The sequence below is a fragment of the Mus caroli genome, unplaced genomic scaffold (assembly GCF_978045245.1).
Source record: "Mus caroli unplaced genomic scaffold, Mus_caroli_1 scaffold_15, whole genome shotgun sequence".
Lineage (NCBI taxonomy): Eukaryota > Metazoa > Chordata > Mammalia > Rodentia > Muridae > Mus > Mus caroli.
In genome coordinates, this window is record NW_028227270.1 from 68,883,428 (window position 1) to 68,898,965 (window position 15,538).

At 48.6% G+C, this 15,538-nt stretch overlaps 1 protein-coding gene across 5 annotated transcripts in view; it reads left to right on the forward strand.

The window, feature by feature from the left end:
• Positions 1–5,462, forward strand: part of Syk (spleen associated tyrosine kinase) — a 64,977-nt gene extending 59,515 nt beyond the window's left edge. For all 5 annotated transcript variants that reach the window (XM_021180328.2, XM_085831084.1, XM_085831085.1 and 2 more), the window contains one exon: positions 2,402–5,462. In XM_021180328.2, the coding sequence (XP_021035987.1) occupies positions 2,402–2,474 (73 nt within the window). In that variant the 3' untranslated portion in view covers positions 2,475–5,462. The remainder of the gene's footprint in view (positions 1–2,401) is intronic.
• Positions 5,463–15,538: the final 10,076 nt, after the last annotated feature.

Sequence of the window (15,538 nt, forward strand, 5' to 3'; positions counted from 1 at the left end):
TCTCCTTTTTTTAGAAAGTCCAGGATTCCCTGGTCCAACGGCAACCCGTGGTAGCCTGGGTCTTCACACAATCAAGACAATTCTCCCACAGGCCAACCTGTTGTAGACAGGCCCTTGTTGAGCCTCTCTTCCCAAGCGGTTCCAGACTGTATAGAGTTGACAATTAAAACGAGCCACAGCTGCTGTTATGGAGTTTGTGATCCCTGGGAAGAGACCACAGGCTCGATCCAATTATAATTAAAAGCTGCATCGATTAGCTGCCAGCAGGATGAACAATCTCGGAGCCAAGTTTTGAAATTGCTGTGAAGGAGGGGTACGAGGAAGGGTTTGTTGTTGAGGGTTTTTTGTTTGTTTGTTTGTTTGTTTGTTGTTTTTTAAGAGGAAAACCATGGGAAGACCTCCCATATCTAAACAGGCAACCAAAAATTGGTCTGTTCTGCCAAGTTAATTGGCTAAAGCGACTCAAACAATCTTCAGGTATCTGCGTAAGCAAGTTACAGAACCTAAAAAGGCAGTTATCATGGCATGGCAAGTAGCCAGGCACATTTGTACCCTTTCGGGTGGAGATCACACGTCGGGGTAACTGGGAATGTATCTTCCAGGGACTGGAGTCAGAGACAAACACCTAGAGGGTACCAAGATGGATGCCTGATTTGAGCCATCACACTGGGTATTAAAATGAAGCGTGAGTTCTCTTGATGCATCAGGAATGTGCCACCTTCTATGTAAATCATCACAGGAGGCGGTGCCAGAGATTGGCTGTGTTACTAGCCAATCATGGTGTTTCATGGCAGGCATACTACTATATGCATTTTGTAACTGTGGGGATGTCATAAAGCATACGTAAGCAAACTAGGGCAGCTGCAAAGTCGCCAGCTGTTACAATCTTATGAGACTATGATGTGAATTGGGAGAAATCACAGAATCCCAGATGTCAACTCAAGCATCTAGAACACTCTTGCCTTCGACAAACTCAGACATGTCTGGGAGCATCCCTGCTTCCAAGAATCCTAACATCGAGGCTAGATGCTCCTTGCTGACCACAGACACCTCAGTACCAGAAGTCTCCCGATAGTGGTGCAGGGTTGCCACTTGCCACATTCACCACTGCTCAGCCCACAGGGTCGGAAGCCCCATCCCTATTCTTGGGTACAGTGTGTTTTGCCTTCCCCTCCATCCCCTGAGCAGGACAGACACCATGCACGTGGTGAGAGCGTGAATCCACTGTGAGCCACTGGACATGCTCTGCCCTACCTATGGGGAGGATCCCAGCCACTGGTGATAAAGCTGTTTGGTGCTAGGGAGGTACTCGATGTTAGAAAGCTGACCTTGAATGTAGCCATACATTTTTTGCAACATATTTTTAATAAAGGTTCAACCTCCCCTCTAGCCCGCCACTCAGCAGAGGTAGTAGAAGATAAAAGTTATTCGGATATGGGGGAAGTGGACCTGTTCAGCAATAGTTCTTTGGGGGAGGGGCAAGCTTGATCCTCTTGGTCAGCAGTTCAGCCCTGTAGCAAACACCAAATATGATTCAGCAGCTGCAGACCAGTCCGCTAGGCAGGCAGACACCAGGCATGAAGCAGCAGCTACAGACCAGTCCTCTAGGCAGGCAGATCCCAGGCACAAACCGGCAGCTACAGTTAAGTCCTTTCATCGCTTGCTTGCCTCAGCATCTAACCTGTAGACGACAGCACAGACTTGCTGAGCAAAGACTTAGGATGCACAGGGTTGGGCTCTGACCCAGACCACAGCCACAGAAATCTGTGAGTTCTAGCAAGAGCACAAACCAATACCCCCTCTCCTTGAAAGTCCAGCTTGTACGTGGGTATGGTATATTACAGCTGTGTCCATATTCTCCTCTTAAGATTTTGAGCCAAGGGACTAAGGAGATGGCTCTGTTGGTAAAGAGTTACTGTTGTGTAACTCTAGGGACCTGACTTCAGTCCCTAGAACCCATATAAAATACACCAGGCCTGGTGGCAAGTGCTTGTGGTCCCAGCACCAGCAAGGAAGATGGAGACAGGAAAATCTCAGACGCTTTCTGGTCAGCCAGCCTTGCCAACTTGACAAGTTCCAGGCAATTGAAAGACCCTGTCTCAAAAAACCAAGGTAGATAGTGTCTGAGGAAGGACACCAAGGTTGTCCTCTGGCCTTCAGACACAGAAGACATTCTGTACCATAGTGCAAAACTCTTCTGGCTCACAAGGACATGGATCCCCAGGATGCTATAAAATGCAGGCTTGAGTTCTGTAAGTTTAGAGCAGGAAGAGACATTTCTGACCTTGCTGGAGGCAGGTGCAGTGAGCAGCATTCACCACTGCCAGGGGACACGGCGACTTTATCATGTTTCCATGAGCCTATGGAGAAACACTAATACAGCTCTCTCTTCCTTCTTCAGTGTGGAGAACAGGCCAGGATTCACAGCTGTGGAACTGCGGCTTCGCAATTACTACTACGACGTGGTTAACTAACAGCTCCGGTGCCTGTCCGTGCGCACCACGGGTTCCCAAGCGATCATAGGAAATTCATTCAGATGAACTGGCTCTCAGAGTTTCATTTCCCTTTGCCCGGAGTGAGAGCTAAGCAAGCACAGGACTCACCCTCACAACAGGCCTGCTGCCCAGAGACAGACAAGCAGCAAGACCTTGGGGCCTGTGGAGTCGTCTCTCTGGTCTTTGTTTCCATCTGTGTGGTCTTCGCTATGGGTCACGTTTGGGAGCCATTTCCAAATTCTCTTGACATCATTCCGTTCCTCTGGGTCCAGGATTTCAGTGTCCCCTGAAGATCAGAAAAGAAAAGTGCTTTGCCACTCCAGCAAAGGACATAAGGAGAAACCTCACTGGTGCAGTAGGCAAGCTGGAAGGTGGTTAAGGGCAATGACAAGCCTGGACACTGGTTTTACTCTCAGCGCTGAGACAGAGATACTACGTGGATGACATGCTGAGATGTGCTGGCTTGGCTTACACGCCCCTGGAGTCCACCTCCCTGCAGCGTGACTCAGAGTCTGCCATCGTGTGTTTGCAGGGGGAGGTGTGAATAACATTCTGTGTGGAGGCTGCTGGGGGGCGGGGGGAGGTGAGCTCCCATGATCCTCTGCAACTGAGCATAAGTATGTCAAGCATGGGTCAGACTCCCCTCTCTGCAGAGGGAATGCATCCAGGACTCCTTGTTGCTGCCACTAAAAAATTGCCAACCAGCAATTTAAGGGAGGAAAGGCTTATTTGAGCTCACAGTTGGAGGGGATAGGCCATCATGGTGGAAAAGACAACAGTCAGGAAAGGCTTGGTGGCATGAAAAGGAAGCTGGAAGGTCACATGGCATCCACACTCAGGAAACAAAGAATGAACAGGAAGTGAGACCAGGCTATAAGGCCCCAAAGGCCACCTCCGGTGACCCAGTTCCTTCAGACCCATCTACCAAAGATTCCACAGGCCTCTCAGACACTGAATGCCAACAGCTGGGGACCAAATGTTCAAGTACACATGGTGCAGTGCCAGGCAGGGGCCTTCCTGAATGATTACACAGCGTGGTATCCTGACAGAGCGGGTGAGCCATCTCAGGTCTGTCCCCTTATGAGCCCCGTTTACCATCCCAGACCCCCCCTTGGGACCCCGCCTCATCTGGATCATCCCCCCCACCACCAAGGCCCTATCTCCAAACACCTAGGTACTAAGTGAACCTAGGTACTAAGTCTTTAACACATGAATCCTGGGGGGACACATGCCTACTGGAGCCGATGGCAGCGTGGTGACCAAGACCATCTCAGGATGAGTTTCTGAATGGAATCTTCATTCGCCATAAAACCAGAGATGTGACCTTCCCCACAAGGAAGCCTTGCTAACTGTGACCTTGAGCTGAGGACACATGAGCTGAGAATTCCCCCTCTGTCCTCCTAGCCTTGGCTAACTACTGACCATACACCAAGTGTCACCCATTCACGGCACTTTTGCTGAGGACCTAAAAGCTACAAAGGCTGCATAGCCTTCCATCTAGGTCTAGGGACATGTACAGATGGGAGCATCTCACCTTCGCCTCTGAGACACTGGGACATTCACAGCCAGGGATGGTACAGGAGTCCCTGCTGGTGGTGGGCTCAATGAACAGAGACGATGGTGAAATGGGTGCCTCTCTTTAGACCGGTGGTTTGCAACCTTCCTAATGCTGAGACCTTTTAATACAGGTCCTCGAGTTGTGGCGACTCCCAACCATGAAGTTATTTTGTTGCTACATCGTCACTGTAATTTTGCTACTATGATGAATTGTAGTGTAGATATCTGATATTCAAGATATTGGATATGTAAATATCTGGTACGCAGGATATGTGAAATGAGGGCACATCCCACAGGTTGGGAACCACTGCCTTTGATAGGGAGGCACTATGCTTAGAGCATGGTTAGGAAGTATTTAGAAGCTATCGGTGTGTCTTGGAATTGTGTTAGTAGATCAACCGTCCTGTGAAGGGAAGGAAGGGGACAGAGGAAATCCCTGTATGTTGAATTCATTGAGAAGACCTGCAGAACACAGCCTTGGTGAGGAAGTCCCGTGGGTCAGGCCACCTGTAGATTTAGTCAGGAGAGGAAGGGCCACTGTATAGTTATGGAGACAGGACTGTCTGCTCTGAGCAAAAAGTTCTCTGCTGAGCTCCTAGCCTACCTTCCCCTGTCCCCAGGGCTATAGAAAGGCCACCTCGAAGACCAGGGAGCATGTGTGAGAAGTCTGTGGAGGCCTCTGCCTTCTTCCTGGCCTCTCTAGCAGTGCCTCTCCTTCCCAGGGATTTGGGACTGACCGTTATCTGGATATGACTGAGCAGAATGGAGGAATGGGCTTTGTCTCCCTTCAGAAAGTCAAAACTGGTTCCCATGTGCAGAGTCACATGTGGCCATTGACCAGGGCTCTCATCTAGTAAAAACTGTGTCTTGCTATCAAGATTAATTCTCTCCTCTGGGGCCACTGAGGAGGGCAGATGGCAAGAGGATCCTCCCTAGAGGATTTAGACTATGAATGCCCACTAAATTTGCAAGGTCAGAAACTAGCCAAGGTCCTTCTCAAGCATCTATCCTTAACTAGGTCTCTCTACAAGCTGCCTCTGATGCTCCGAGCCCCTTCTGCCTGGCAGCTGGGCTCCCTGTGTGCTTTTACCTATGACCCTTGGTCAGCAGAGTACAAGGAGCACCCAAGCTGCCTCGCCACCTCCCACTGACTGCAAACACCACATACCTCATGCGGAACCGAATATCTCTCCAGTAAACACCCCAGCCAGCCATTCATAAAAACCTGTCTCTGTGTGTGCTGGGACATGTCCTCCCTGTACCCCAGGTCTGCTTTGTGTGCCAGACAGTGACTCCACAGGGATGCCAGGTCTGTGATTGCATTGCTCCCTGCAGAGGGAAGCCCTCGGTTGTCCTTCTCTAAGAATGCTGCCACCCAGAGCAGCACACAGTGATTCCCTGTTATTTCAGAAATTATTTTAAATAAAGATCTACTATTAGTCTTGTGGTGACTTTTATGGATGCAGACAGGAGATGATGGGATATATACCCTTGACTAGAGCTGAGCAGCGTCTTCGTAAGTGCAACCTGCTTGAGAAATATTGAGTCCTCAGTCAGACCGCTACATTTGGGTGGGAACGGAGACTCCAGAGCTCACCTATTCTGCCGCTTCAGAAGCCTGCAAGGAGAGCCCGGTCTTGTGAGGGGAAACAACTGTGTCTGAGATTCGTAGGCTGAGAACTGACAGCCCAACTCAAACCTAGTAGAAAGTGGTACAAGGAGACCCCAAGGTGGCCTGGGAGGGCAGGGTGAACTTTGCCACTGTCAATGAAGACAACACGAAAGCATCAGGGCAGAGAATGTGAGAATGTAAAGGTCCCGAGCCCTGAGCTCCTCTCATTCTATAGGGAGTTCTGAGCAGGCACACATACATGCACTACATATAATTGCATGTGTGCATAGACAAGCATCTTATGTATGTATACACAGGAACACATACACATGCATGCACAAACGTGCATTAAAAACATGCCTGCAAATGCACACTGCACACACAGACATGAACCTATGTACACAAATCCACAATCACATGTACATGTTGACACATCCCCACTCCCAATGCCACTTTGCCCACACGCTAATCTGATCTTGGAAATCCCTCCATGGAGAGTCCCTTCCCAGGTGACTCTAGGCTGTGTCAAGTTCATAGTTAATCTAAGCATGGTACAGAGAGTGCATAGTAAAGAGAACCTGAGTTTAGCTCCCAGCGCCTATGTAGAGAGGCAGTGCATTGGCACACGCCCACAGCGCCAGCTCTGGGGACGGAGAAGCAGATCGCTACAGCTCACTGGCCATCCAGCCTCACCCAGCATGGTTGTCACATTCCAGGTCTTATGATCCTGTCTTAGAAAAATAAAGTAGAAAGCAGCTGAAGACAACACTCAGTGTCAACCTTCTGCATGCACACATACGAACATGCACCCCTGAACACATGCACACATGCATACATACACATGCACTGGCACACATACAAACATGTAGTCCCGAACACATGCACACACACACATACACACACATACACACACACACACACACACGTGCGCGCGCATACACATGCACACATACAAACATGCACACATGAACACATACATGCACACACGTGCACACAAACATGCACATGCGAAGACATGCACATGCATGCACACACTCATGCACATACACACATGCACATGCGCACACACATGCATGCATGCATGCATGGCAAAGAACACAATACCTCTGAACAACCTCAATTTAAGAGCATTGCCTGCACACACATCAACACTTGTCTATCCATACATGTGGACTTGTATAAGAGCCACAGACTTTTAAAGCTGGCAGGCTCCCACACTGTACCAATCGGTTTCCCGGTACTGTGACAAATACCTGAGTAAAGCAACTTAGGAGGAAAGGCCTGTCTTGCAGCAGTCTCTGAGGCCTTGTTCCTGGAGTGAGGGTTGAAGCCCAGGCTCTTGATCAGCCTACCAAGCCACGTCCAGCCAATGCAGGATACAGAGGTGCAAAGCAGAGACTGGAGGTTTAGCCAATGTAACCACATCAGAGATAGGGACAAAGATGGTTGCTGACCCTCTTAAGCCCATCTTCTGGGGTCCTGGCATGAAGCTTAGGTTTAAAGAGAGGACCAGCAACATGTCCCCATGGAGGCATGCTCTCATCTGACAACACGTTTCAGCTCGTCTCCCATGAGCAGCACCCTGACACAACCTCTCCCCAGGAGACCAGCTCCCCTCCTGGCTGGCACCGGGCTTCAGCCTTCTCCTTCTCCACCAGCAACTTGGTATGCAGCTTTGCTGCTCTGATGGTCAAAGGGAAATGCGTAGGGCTCTCACTACGGCAACGTTATTCCTGCCAGGATGGTACAGCTGTGGGTACCTGACACTGCTGATTTGTGTCTGTGATGGCATAGCCTCTCACCAGAGGAGCACACGGTGGGGGAATCTCCCTCTTACTGTGGTCAGGAAGCAGAGAGAGAGGGGAGGGCGGTTCCCAACATCTACAACAGCATTCCTGACAAACGGCTTCCCTTTCACAAGGCCCCAGATCTTTGAGTTTATTATTTTATCTATTTGTGTGTATGTGCATGTTCGCACACATGTGCACACGCGCATGTGTTTGTGTGTGCTTGTGTATGTGTGTGCCATGTGTGCAAGGGTTCCTTCTGAGGACAGAAGAGAATGTTGGCACCCCAGAGCTCATAATAGGTGGTTGTGAGCCACTCAACATGGATGCATTTCTCTCTCTCTCTCTCTCTCTCTCTCTCTCTCTCTCTCTCTCTCTCTCTCTCTCTCCCTCCCTCCGTCCCTCCCTCCCTTCCCTCCGCCCCTCCCTCCCTCCCTTCCCTCCTCCCTCCCTCTCTCCCTCTCCTCTTCTTGCCCCTCTCTCAGACACACCCCCACACACCCCAGGGCAATAGAACTAATAATTCCTTCAAAGAAAAGAGGAGAAAGTGGGGAAAAGCCTTGAAGATATGGGCACAGGGGAAAAATTCCTGAATAGAACAGTAATGGCTTGTGCTGTAAGATCGAGAATTGACAAGTGGGACCTCATGAAACTACAAAGCTTCTGCAAGGCTAAAGACACCATCAATAAGACAAAAAAACCACCAACAGATTGGGAAAGGATCTTCACCTATCCTAAATCAGATAAGGGACTAATATCCAATATATATAAAGAACTCAAGAAGGTGGACTCCAGAAAGTCAAATAACCCCATTAAAAAATGGGGCTCAGAACTGAACAAAGAATTCTCACCTGAGGAATACCGAATGGCAGAGAAGCACCTGAAAAAATGTTCAACATCCTTAATCATCAGGGAAATGCAAATCAAAACAACCCTGAGATTCCACCTCACACCAGTCAGAATGGCTAAGATCAAAAATTCAGGTGACAGCAGATGCTGGCGAGGATGTGGAGAAAGAGGAACACTCCTCCATTGTTGGTGGGATTGCAAGCTTGTACAACCACTCTGGAAATCAGTCTGGCGGTTCCTCAGAAAATTGGACATAGTACTACCGGAGGATCCAGCAATACCTCTCCTGGGCATATATCCAGAAGATGTCCCAACCGGTAAAAAGGACACATGCTCCACTATGTTCATAGCAGCCCTATTTATAATAGCCAGAAGCTGGAAAGAACCCAGATGTCCCTCAACAGAGGAATGGATACAGAAATTATGGTACATTTACACAATGGAGTACTACTCAGCTATTAAAAAGAATGAATTTATGAAATTCCTAGCCAAATGGATGGACCTGGAGGGCATCATCTTGAGTGAAGTAACACAATCACAAAAGAACTCACACAATATGTATTCATTGATAAGTGGATATTAGCCCAAAACTTAGGATACCCAAGATATAAGATACAATTTGCTAAACGCATGAAACTCAAGAAGAATGAAGACCAAAGTGTGGACACTGTGCACCTTCTTAGAATTGGGAACAAAACACCCAGGGAAGGAGCTACAGAGACAAAGTTCGTAGCTGTGATGAAAGGATGGACCATTTAGAGACTGCTGTATCCAGGGATCCGTCCCATAATCAGCTTCTAAACACTGACACCATTGCATACACTAGCAAGATCTTGCTGAAAGGACCCAAATATAGCTGTCTCTTGTGAGACGATGCCGGGGCCTAGCAAACACAGGAGTGGATGTTCACAGTCAGCTATTGGATGTATCACAGGGCTCCCAATGGAGAAGCTAGAGAAAGTACCCAAGGAGCTAAAGGGATCTGCAACCCTATTGTTGGAACAACATGATGTACTAACCGGAACCCTGGAGCTCTTGTCTCTAGCTGCATATGTATCGAAAGATGGCCTAGTCGGCCATCAATGGAAAGAGAGGCCCATTGGACTTGCAAACTTTATACGCCCCAATATAGGGGAATGCCAGGGCCAAAAGAATGGGAATGGGTGGGTAGGGAAGTGGGGGGCGCTATGGGGGACTTTTGGGATAGTATTGGAAATGTAATTGAGGAAATTATGTAATAAAAATATAAAAAAAAAAAAAAAAAAAGAAACTTGGTATCATTTGTCTACAGCAGAGGGCGCTAGAGGACTGATTTTTTTTTTTTTTTTTTTTGACAACTTATTGCAGAAAGCTGTCTTTACAGCCACTTAATAGTTTACAGCTTTGCAAAATGAAGCCACAGGAAGAAAAGCACTTCCAAAGCTGCCACTACCAAATCCAGGAAATGGTCGCCGGGATGCTCCAGCAACCGAGCTCAAAGCCCACCTTGCTGCTGAGCTTGTGTTCCAGGCTTGTCCCTGCCGGCCATGATCAGAGCTGGAAACCCACCGAGTTCTTTGCTTTCTTTCTTTCTTTTTCCTTTTTCTATTTTTATAAGCTAAGCATTTTTATTTTATTTTTTTTTTATTTTTTTGCACTGAAGCCATTAGTCACAGGCCTCAGGGCTCAGTCTCTGAGGTCTGTGGGTGACTCAGTGCACCGAGGTTGTCATCGAGCCATGGAACAAAGAGTTCAAAATGCAGACTACTCATAAACAAGTCTCCCTCACTCATGGAAAATAAAGAGGCAGTGTCTGGGACAGTTTCTTCCCCACAGCTCCTATCAGATGACAGCATCAATTTCTATAAATCACCAGGGCTGACGAAACCATTGAATTACAGGCCATAAAGCCTACTGCCTGGGAACAGGTTCTCAAGTTCCCCGTGTCCCTGTGTCCCTTACACAAGAAAGGCCTCTACCCTAGAGGGTGGGGAGCAGGTGAGGAAGTAGAAGGCCCACCACTCAGGAAAGCTCACTGCCAGACAGGAAGTATCTTTCCCAGGCAGGGTGGGCCGGTACCATCACGGCACCAAACCACATGAGGTTTGGTTCTAGAATGAACATGGAGGCTTGCAGAGCGTTTTAGACCAGCCAGTTCCTCCCAGCTGTAAAAGTTCCAGACAGGTCATAGTCTGCACACTGCCCCTACAGTGGTCACCCCTCCTTCTTGTTTTCTTTAATAGTCAACTGCGGAAAAAGAGGAGAGAGTACTTGCTTATAAAGCTACTCCTAGAGACCTCTGCTGTGTGCCTCACGGTCCTGTGAGCGCATCAGGGGAACCCCACAGAGTAGAGACCAGAAGCTAAACAAGCCTCCGGTCAGGAAGGAGGGCAGGTCTTGGAGGGTGGAGAGATAGAGTCCTGGGAACATGGTGCAAACACCTTGGTTGATACTTTTTTCTGTGAGTAAAAAAAAAAAAAAACTTTAGACAAATGTTCATTCCAGAATGAATTTCCCTTGAAGTTAATAAGATACTATACTTCAGTGTTTTCTCAGGAGACCCATCTTTCTCAGTGTTTCCCCAGCTTTTTATTCTCAATTACCCCATTTACATCAATTCTCTCCCTGATGTAACATTTCATCTGGCAGAGAAATCTCCTTAAGATTCAGGTAGTGAACAACTCAAAAGTTTCAGGAAGTTCCTGAAACTGAATAAATGCACTAGGCCAAGCTCCCTCCACAAGCTTATATAAGCAGTAAGGAGTGCTGAGAGACCAGATGACCCAAGCTGCCTAGAACAGATGCTCTTCCAACCTGTTGAGCTGCCTGGCAGTTGTGCAGTGAGCTCCGAGGCCCTAGCTTCCATGAGCCATCACCCATGCTAGGGTGGACGTTTTTGGTGTTGCCATTGCGTTTGAGTCATCCCTGCCCCCACAGTTAACCCCTCACCCATACTCCTGCTAGTGATGCCAGTAAACTTGTTGGTTGACCGAGTTTAATTTTGGTGGTAAGGTTACTTTGTTGTGTTATATGGAGTCCCTATCTGTGGCTTGTTCATGTCTCCCCAGGAAATAGTGTCACACAACAGCACCAAGCAGTAGCCAGGCTCTTACACAAGGTCTGTGCAGGCAGGGCTGCATTTGGCCTGATGCACCTGCACAGCTAATGCACCCCACGTGGGAGGTAGAGACACAGTCTAGAGTGGGGTGCTGGGCCTTTGTTCCTTTGTAGTGTGATTTGTGTGTCTATGTTTTTGTGTGCTTGTTTTTGTATGTATATGGCTATGGAAGGGGTTCTATGTGGTGTGTGTGTGTGTCAGAGAGAGAGGTGAAAAGAGATGTATATGTGCTATCCATGTAGTATGTGTATTTGTGAATATGGATATGCCTATGTATAGTGTGTGTCTCTCTATGTGTATATGTATGTATGGTGGTGTGTTCCAACATGCATCTGTGTATGTCTATGTGCATGTGTTGTGAATGTGATATATGTGTGTGCATCCATGTGCTACGTGTGTGTATGTGTAACGTGCATGTCTCATTCTTTGGGGTTGTGTGTATTCCTACACATGTGGAACCATGTATCTGTTGCATAGGTGTTTTTCCTTTTTTAACCTCAGCTCCTTGGGTGCCTGAGGCTCTTGACCTGACATTAACCGTGCCCACCCCAGTTTGCTCTGCAGATGCTAAGTGGTGAATGACACCTGAGGTATTTTCAGCTTGAAACCATCGCACACCAGCATCCCCAGAGTCTCTGCCTTCAGTGTTGAACTTCGTGTGGGAGAAGATGTCATCCCTGGACACGTGCCTCTCTCACCAGAGAAGCCAAGGGTCTCTCAAGGCTGTTCTCGGGGATCAGGGAAGATGCAGAACTTGATATTCACGTGGCTTGGAAAAGCTTCTTAGGAAAAGGAATGTTGAGGGCTGCGTTGCCAGGAACCATGAGAACTGGCTGTGGTTCGCATTACAGAACCAACAGCATTGGCACAGCTACAGCTAGTCCCATGACTGAGAGCCACGGGCAGTTCCGTATGCGGCTGCTGAGCATGGGACAGCCACCAGCTGGGACTGTTGCTGGGTTTTCTTCTACATAACTCCATTCACAAGAGAAACCCCGAGTCCTGGGATGTGTCTAGTTGCATATGTCTAAGAAGGTGAATTCACCCTGAGTTTAAGAACTGAGCCTTCCTCTAGAGCATCCATGAGCCCCAAATCAGTGAGAAGATCATTGTGCAAGTCCTCCTTGAAGCCTCCTGCATGAGATGAGCTCCCCAGGATGCCTCCTCTGTAAGAGACCTTTCCCTAGTCCCTCTTCCATGACAAGAACTTCCTCTGAGCCATGGAAGGCCTGGAAGTAACACTGTCTCCACCTTGTCAAACCAAGATTCTCTTCCTCGTGCTTTTAGGACTGTACACCATGTGACTGACATGTGTGCATCCTAGGTCACCTTCATGTCTCAAAAGCAAGTGGACAGTAAAGTCCGGGGTGAGCCGTGCTGCCCTTGGTCGCTTGCAAAGACTTAGTGTCCACACGGCAGGAATGTTTGCCATTCACGTGTCTGCCAGAGTTCAGACTTCTGCTCTCTGGCCCCCTTCCCCCCACCCCCAACCTTAAAAGTGCCCGTGGCTGCTTTTGATGCTAGCCACGAGGAACTCAAGGGACAAAGAGACAGCTGTCTTGACAGATTGCAGGCAAAAATGTGTTAATTTGGGAAAGTTCTTTTTTTAAAAAAAAAGTGACTGCCTTGGTACATCCTTTCTCGGGATCTTGGAAGGAGCCCATGCAGACACCAGAAACAGAGAGTCGCACTGCGGTGGCAGTCTGGCCAGGGGACAGCGTGCCAGAGAACAACGGGGTGTGAGGATAGAACACAGTGTGGAGACAGAAAGGGAGACATGATGAAGAAGGGGAGTGGCAGGGGAGGAGGAAGAGGGAGGAACGGAAACAAAGCAGGGAATAAAAGTAGAAAGCGGGGAGTGAAGGAAGATGGAAAGGAATATCTCAAAGAAAAAGAGAGGGAAGGAGGAAGGAAAGGGGAGAGGGAGACCATTGTGGAAGGAGAGACTGAGGGAGAAGGGAGAGGCTGAGGGAGGAGGGAGAGGCTGAAGGAGGAGGGAGAGGCTGAAGGAGGAGGGAGAGCTTGAGGAAGGAGGGAGGGACTGGGGGAGGAGGGAGAGACTAAGGGAGGAGGGAGAGAATGAAGGAGGAGGGAGAGGCTGAGGGAGGAGGGAGAGACTGAGGGAGGAGGGAGAGACTGAGGGAGGAGAGAGAGGAAGGGAGAAGGGAGAAGAGAAAGAGAGGAAAGGGAAGGAGAGGAAGGAGATAGGAGGAGAGGGACAGATGAAAGGAAGGAAGAGAGAAGGGAGCCAAAGTAGGAGTTAGGAAATAGAGTTAGGGAGAGAAGAAGCGGAGTGGGGTGCTGTATTGGGCATAAATGATGTGAACAATAGGCCAATGAGGGAATGCCCCAAAAAGACAAGTCTAAGCTTGGGAAAGCATTCCCAGAGCTGGAGTCTCTGAATTGGGCAACCTCAGATGTGGCCAAATTGTCCTAAATAAATATGTCTCACTATGGTCTTTGGTGAGGGCTCCCACCTGCTGGGCATGGAGGGCACCTTGCCCCTCCCCCGTGGGCAGCCTGCTGTGTTTCCTAACTATCTTCTGCAGAAAGGAGATTCTCTAAAGAGAGAGCCCTTCACCCCAGACTTCCGAGACAACATCCACAAGGAAACGGAATTTCGCCGGGTGTCTCATGCTGGAGGAGGGAAGAGGCGCTAGTGTCTAGTACTGGCCAGGCGGGGTGAGGCTGAGGGCTTTTCTCTCCTGGGAAGAGATTCGCACAGTGCTGACAACCTGTAGTGACCTTGCAGGAGAAACTGGGGCTGAGACAATGAAGGGTCAGTGGTGGGTAGAGCTCCACCTTTAACCTGTCTTCTACTTAAGCCTAAACGTAATGTCAGGACCCTAAAGGTGACTTAGGGGGTCACCGGGTATCTCTTTTCCCTACTTTTTACTAAGACCCATCTGTTTAATGGTCATATTGAGGATGGGTGGAGGGCCAAGCATAGCCTGATAGGACTTCCTGGGCCCAGGCTGTAACCCCGACAATCCACTAGCACAGCCCACTCTGTCCTGATGTCCACCTCATTCCCAGGGCCTATGCATCATCAGCTTCCAACAGAGCTGCTTTTAGCTCTTAGCATCTTCATTCAAATAACATACACATCCTCTTCAGGCCATTGTCCACTTTGGTTAGAGATATGGCACAGGCAGGGTGATGTCCTGGCATCATCTGGGTGAGGCAGGGTCCTTTTTGATGTCAGGTTCCTCACCTTAAACAACTTTATGGGCTTTCTAGGCCAAGACAGAGAGCAAGTGCCACCAGGTGAGACAAAGAAGCTCAAAGGGAAATTATGCATGCCACTGCTGGAGTCACTCCACTTGGTGGAGTCAGCCCTGGGCTAGCTGCTATCTGAGCAGCCTATGTGGCTTTATCCAGCAAGACTTGTGATGTCCTAGCTTTGTTTTCTGGTCCCATACAAATAATCACCCAGGGGTCCTATCTCCTAACTGCCTGGTCTCTCAAAAGCCCCAGGAACAGAGCCATCTCTGCACTCGGGGTGGCGGTGGGTGGTGCGCTTTGAAGAACAAAGGTGAACATTATCATCATTGTCAGCCTTCCCCAGAGGGCCTAGGGGATCTCTGGAGACACACACAGAGATTGATACACAGACACACATCCACACACACAGAGACACACATACAGACACACACAGACACACATACACACATACACACATACACACACAGAAATTGACACACAGACACACATACACACACATACACACACAGAGATAGACACACAGACACACACAGATACACAGACACACACACATACACACAGATAGACACACAGACACACACAGACACACATACAGACACACAGACAGACAGACAGACACACACAGACACACATACAGACACACAGACAGACAGACAGACACACACAGAGACACATACAGACATATACACAGACACACATACAGATGTACAGAGACACACAGAGACACATACAGACACATACACAGACACACAACAGACACAGAGACACATACAGACACACAGACACACAAATAAACACACAGACACGCATACAGACACACAGATATACACACAGACGCATACAGACACACAGATATACACACATACACACACAGACACACAGAGACACACATACAGACACACACATATGTGTATGA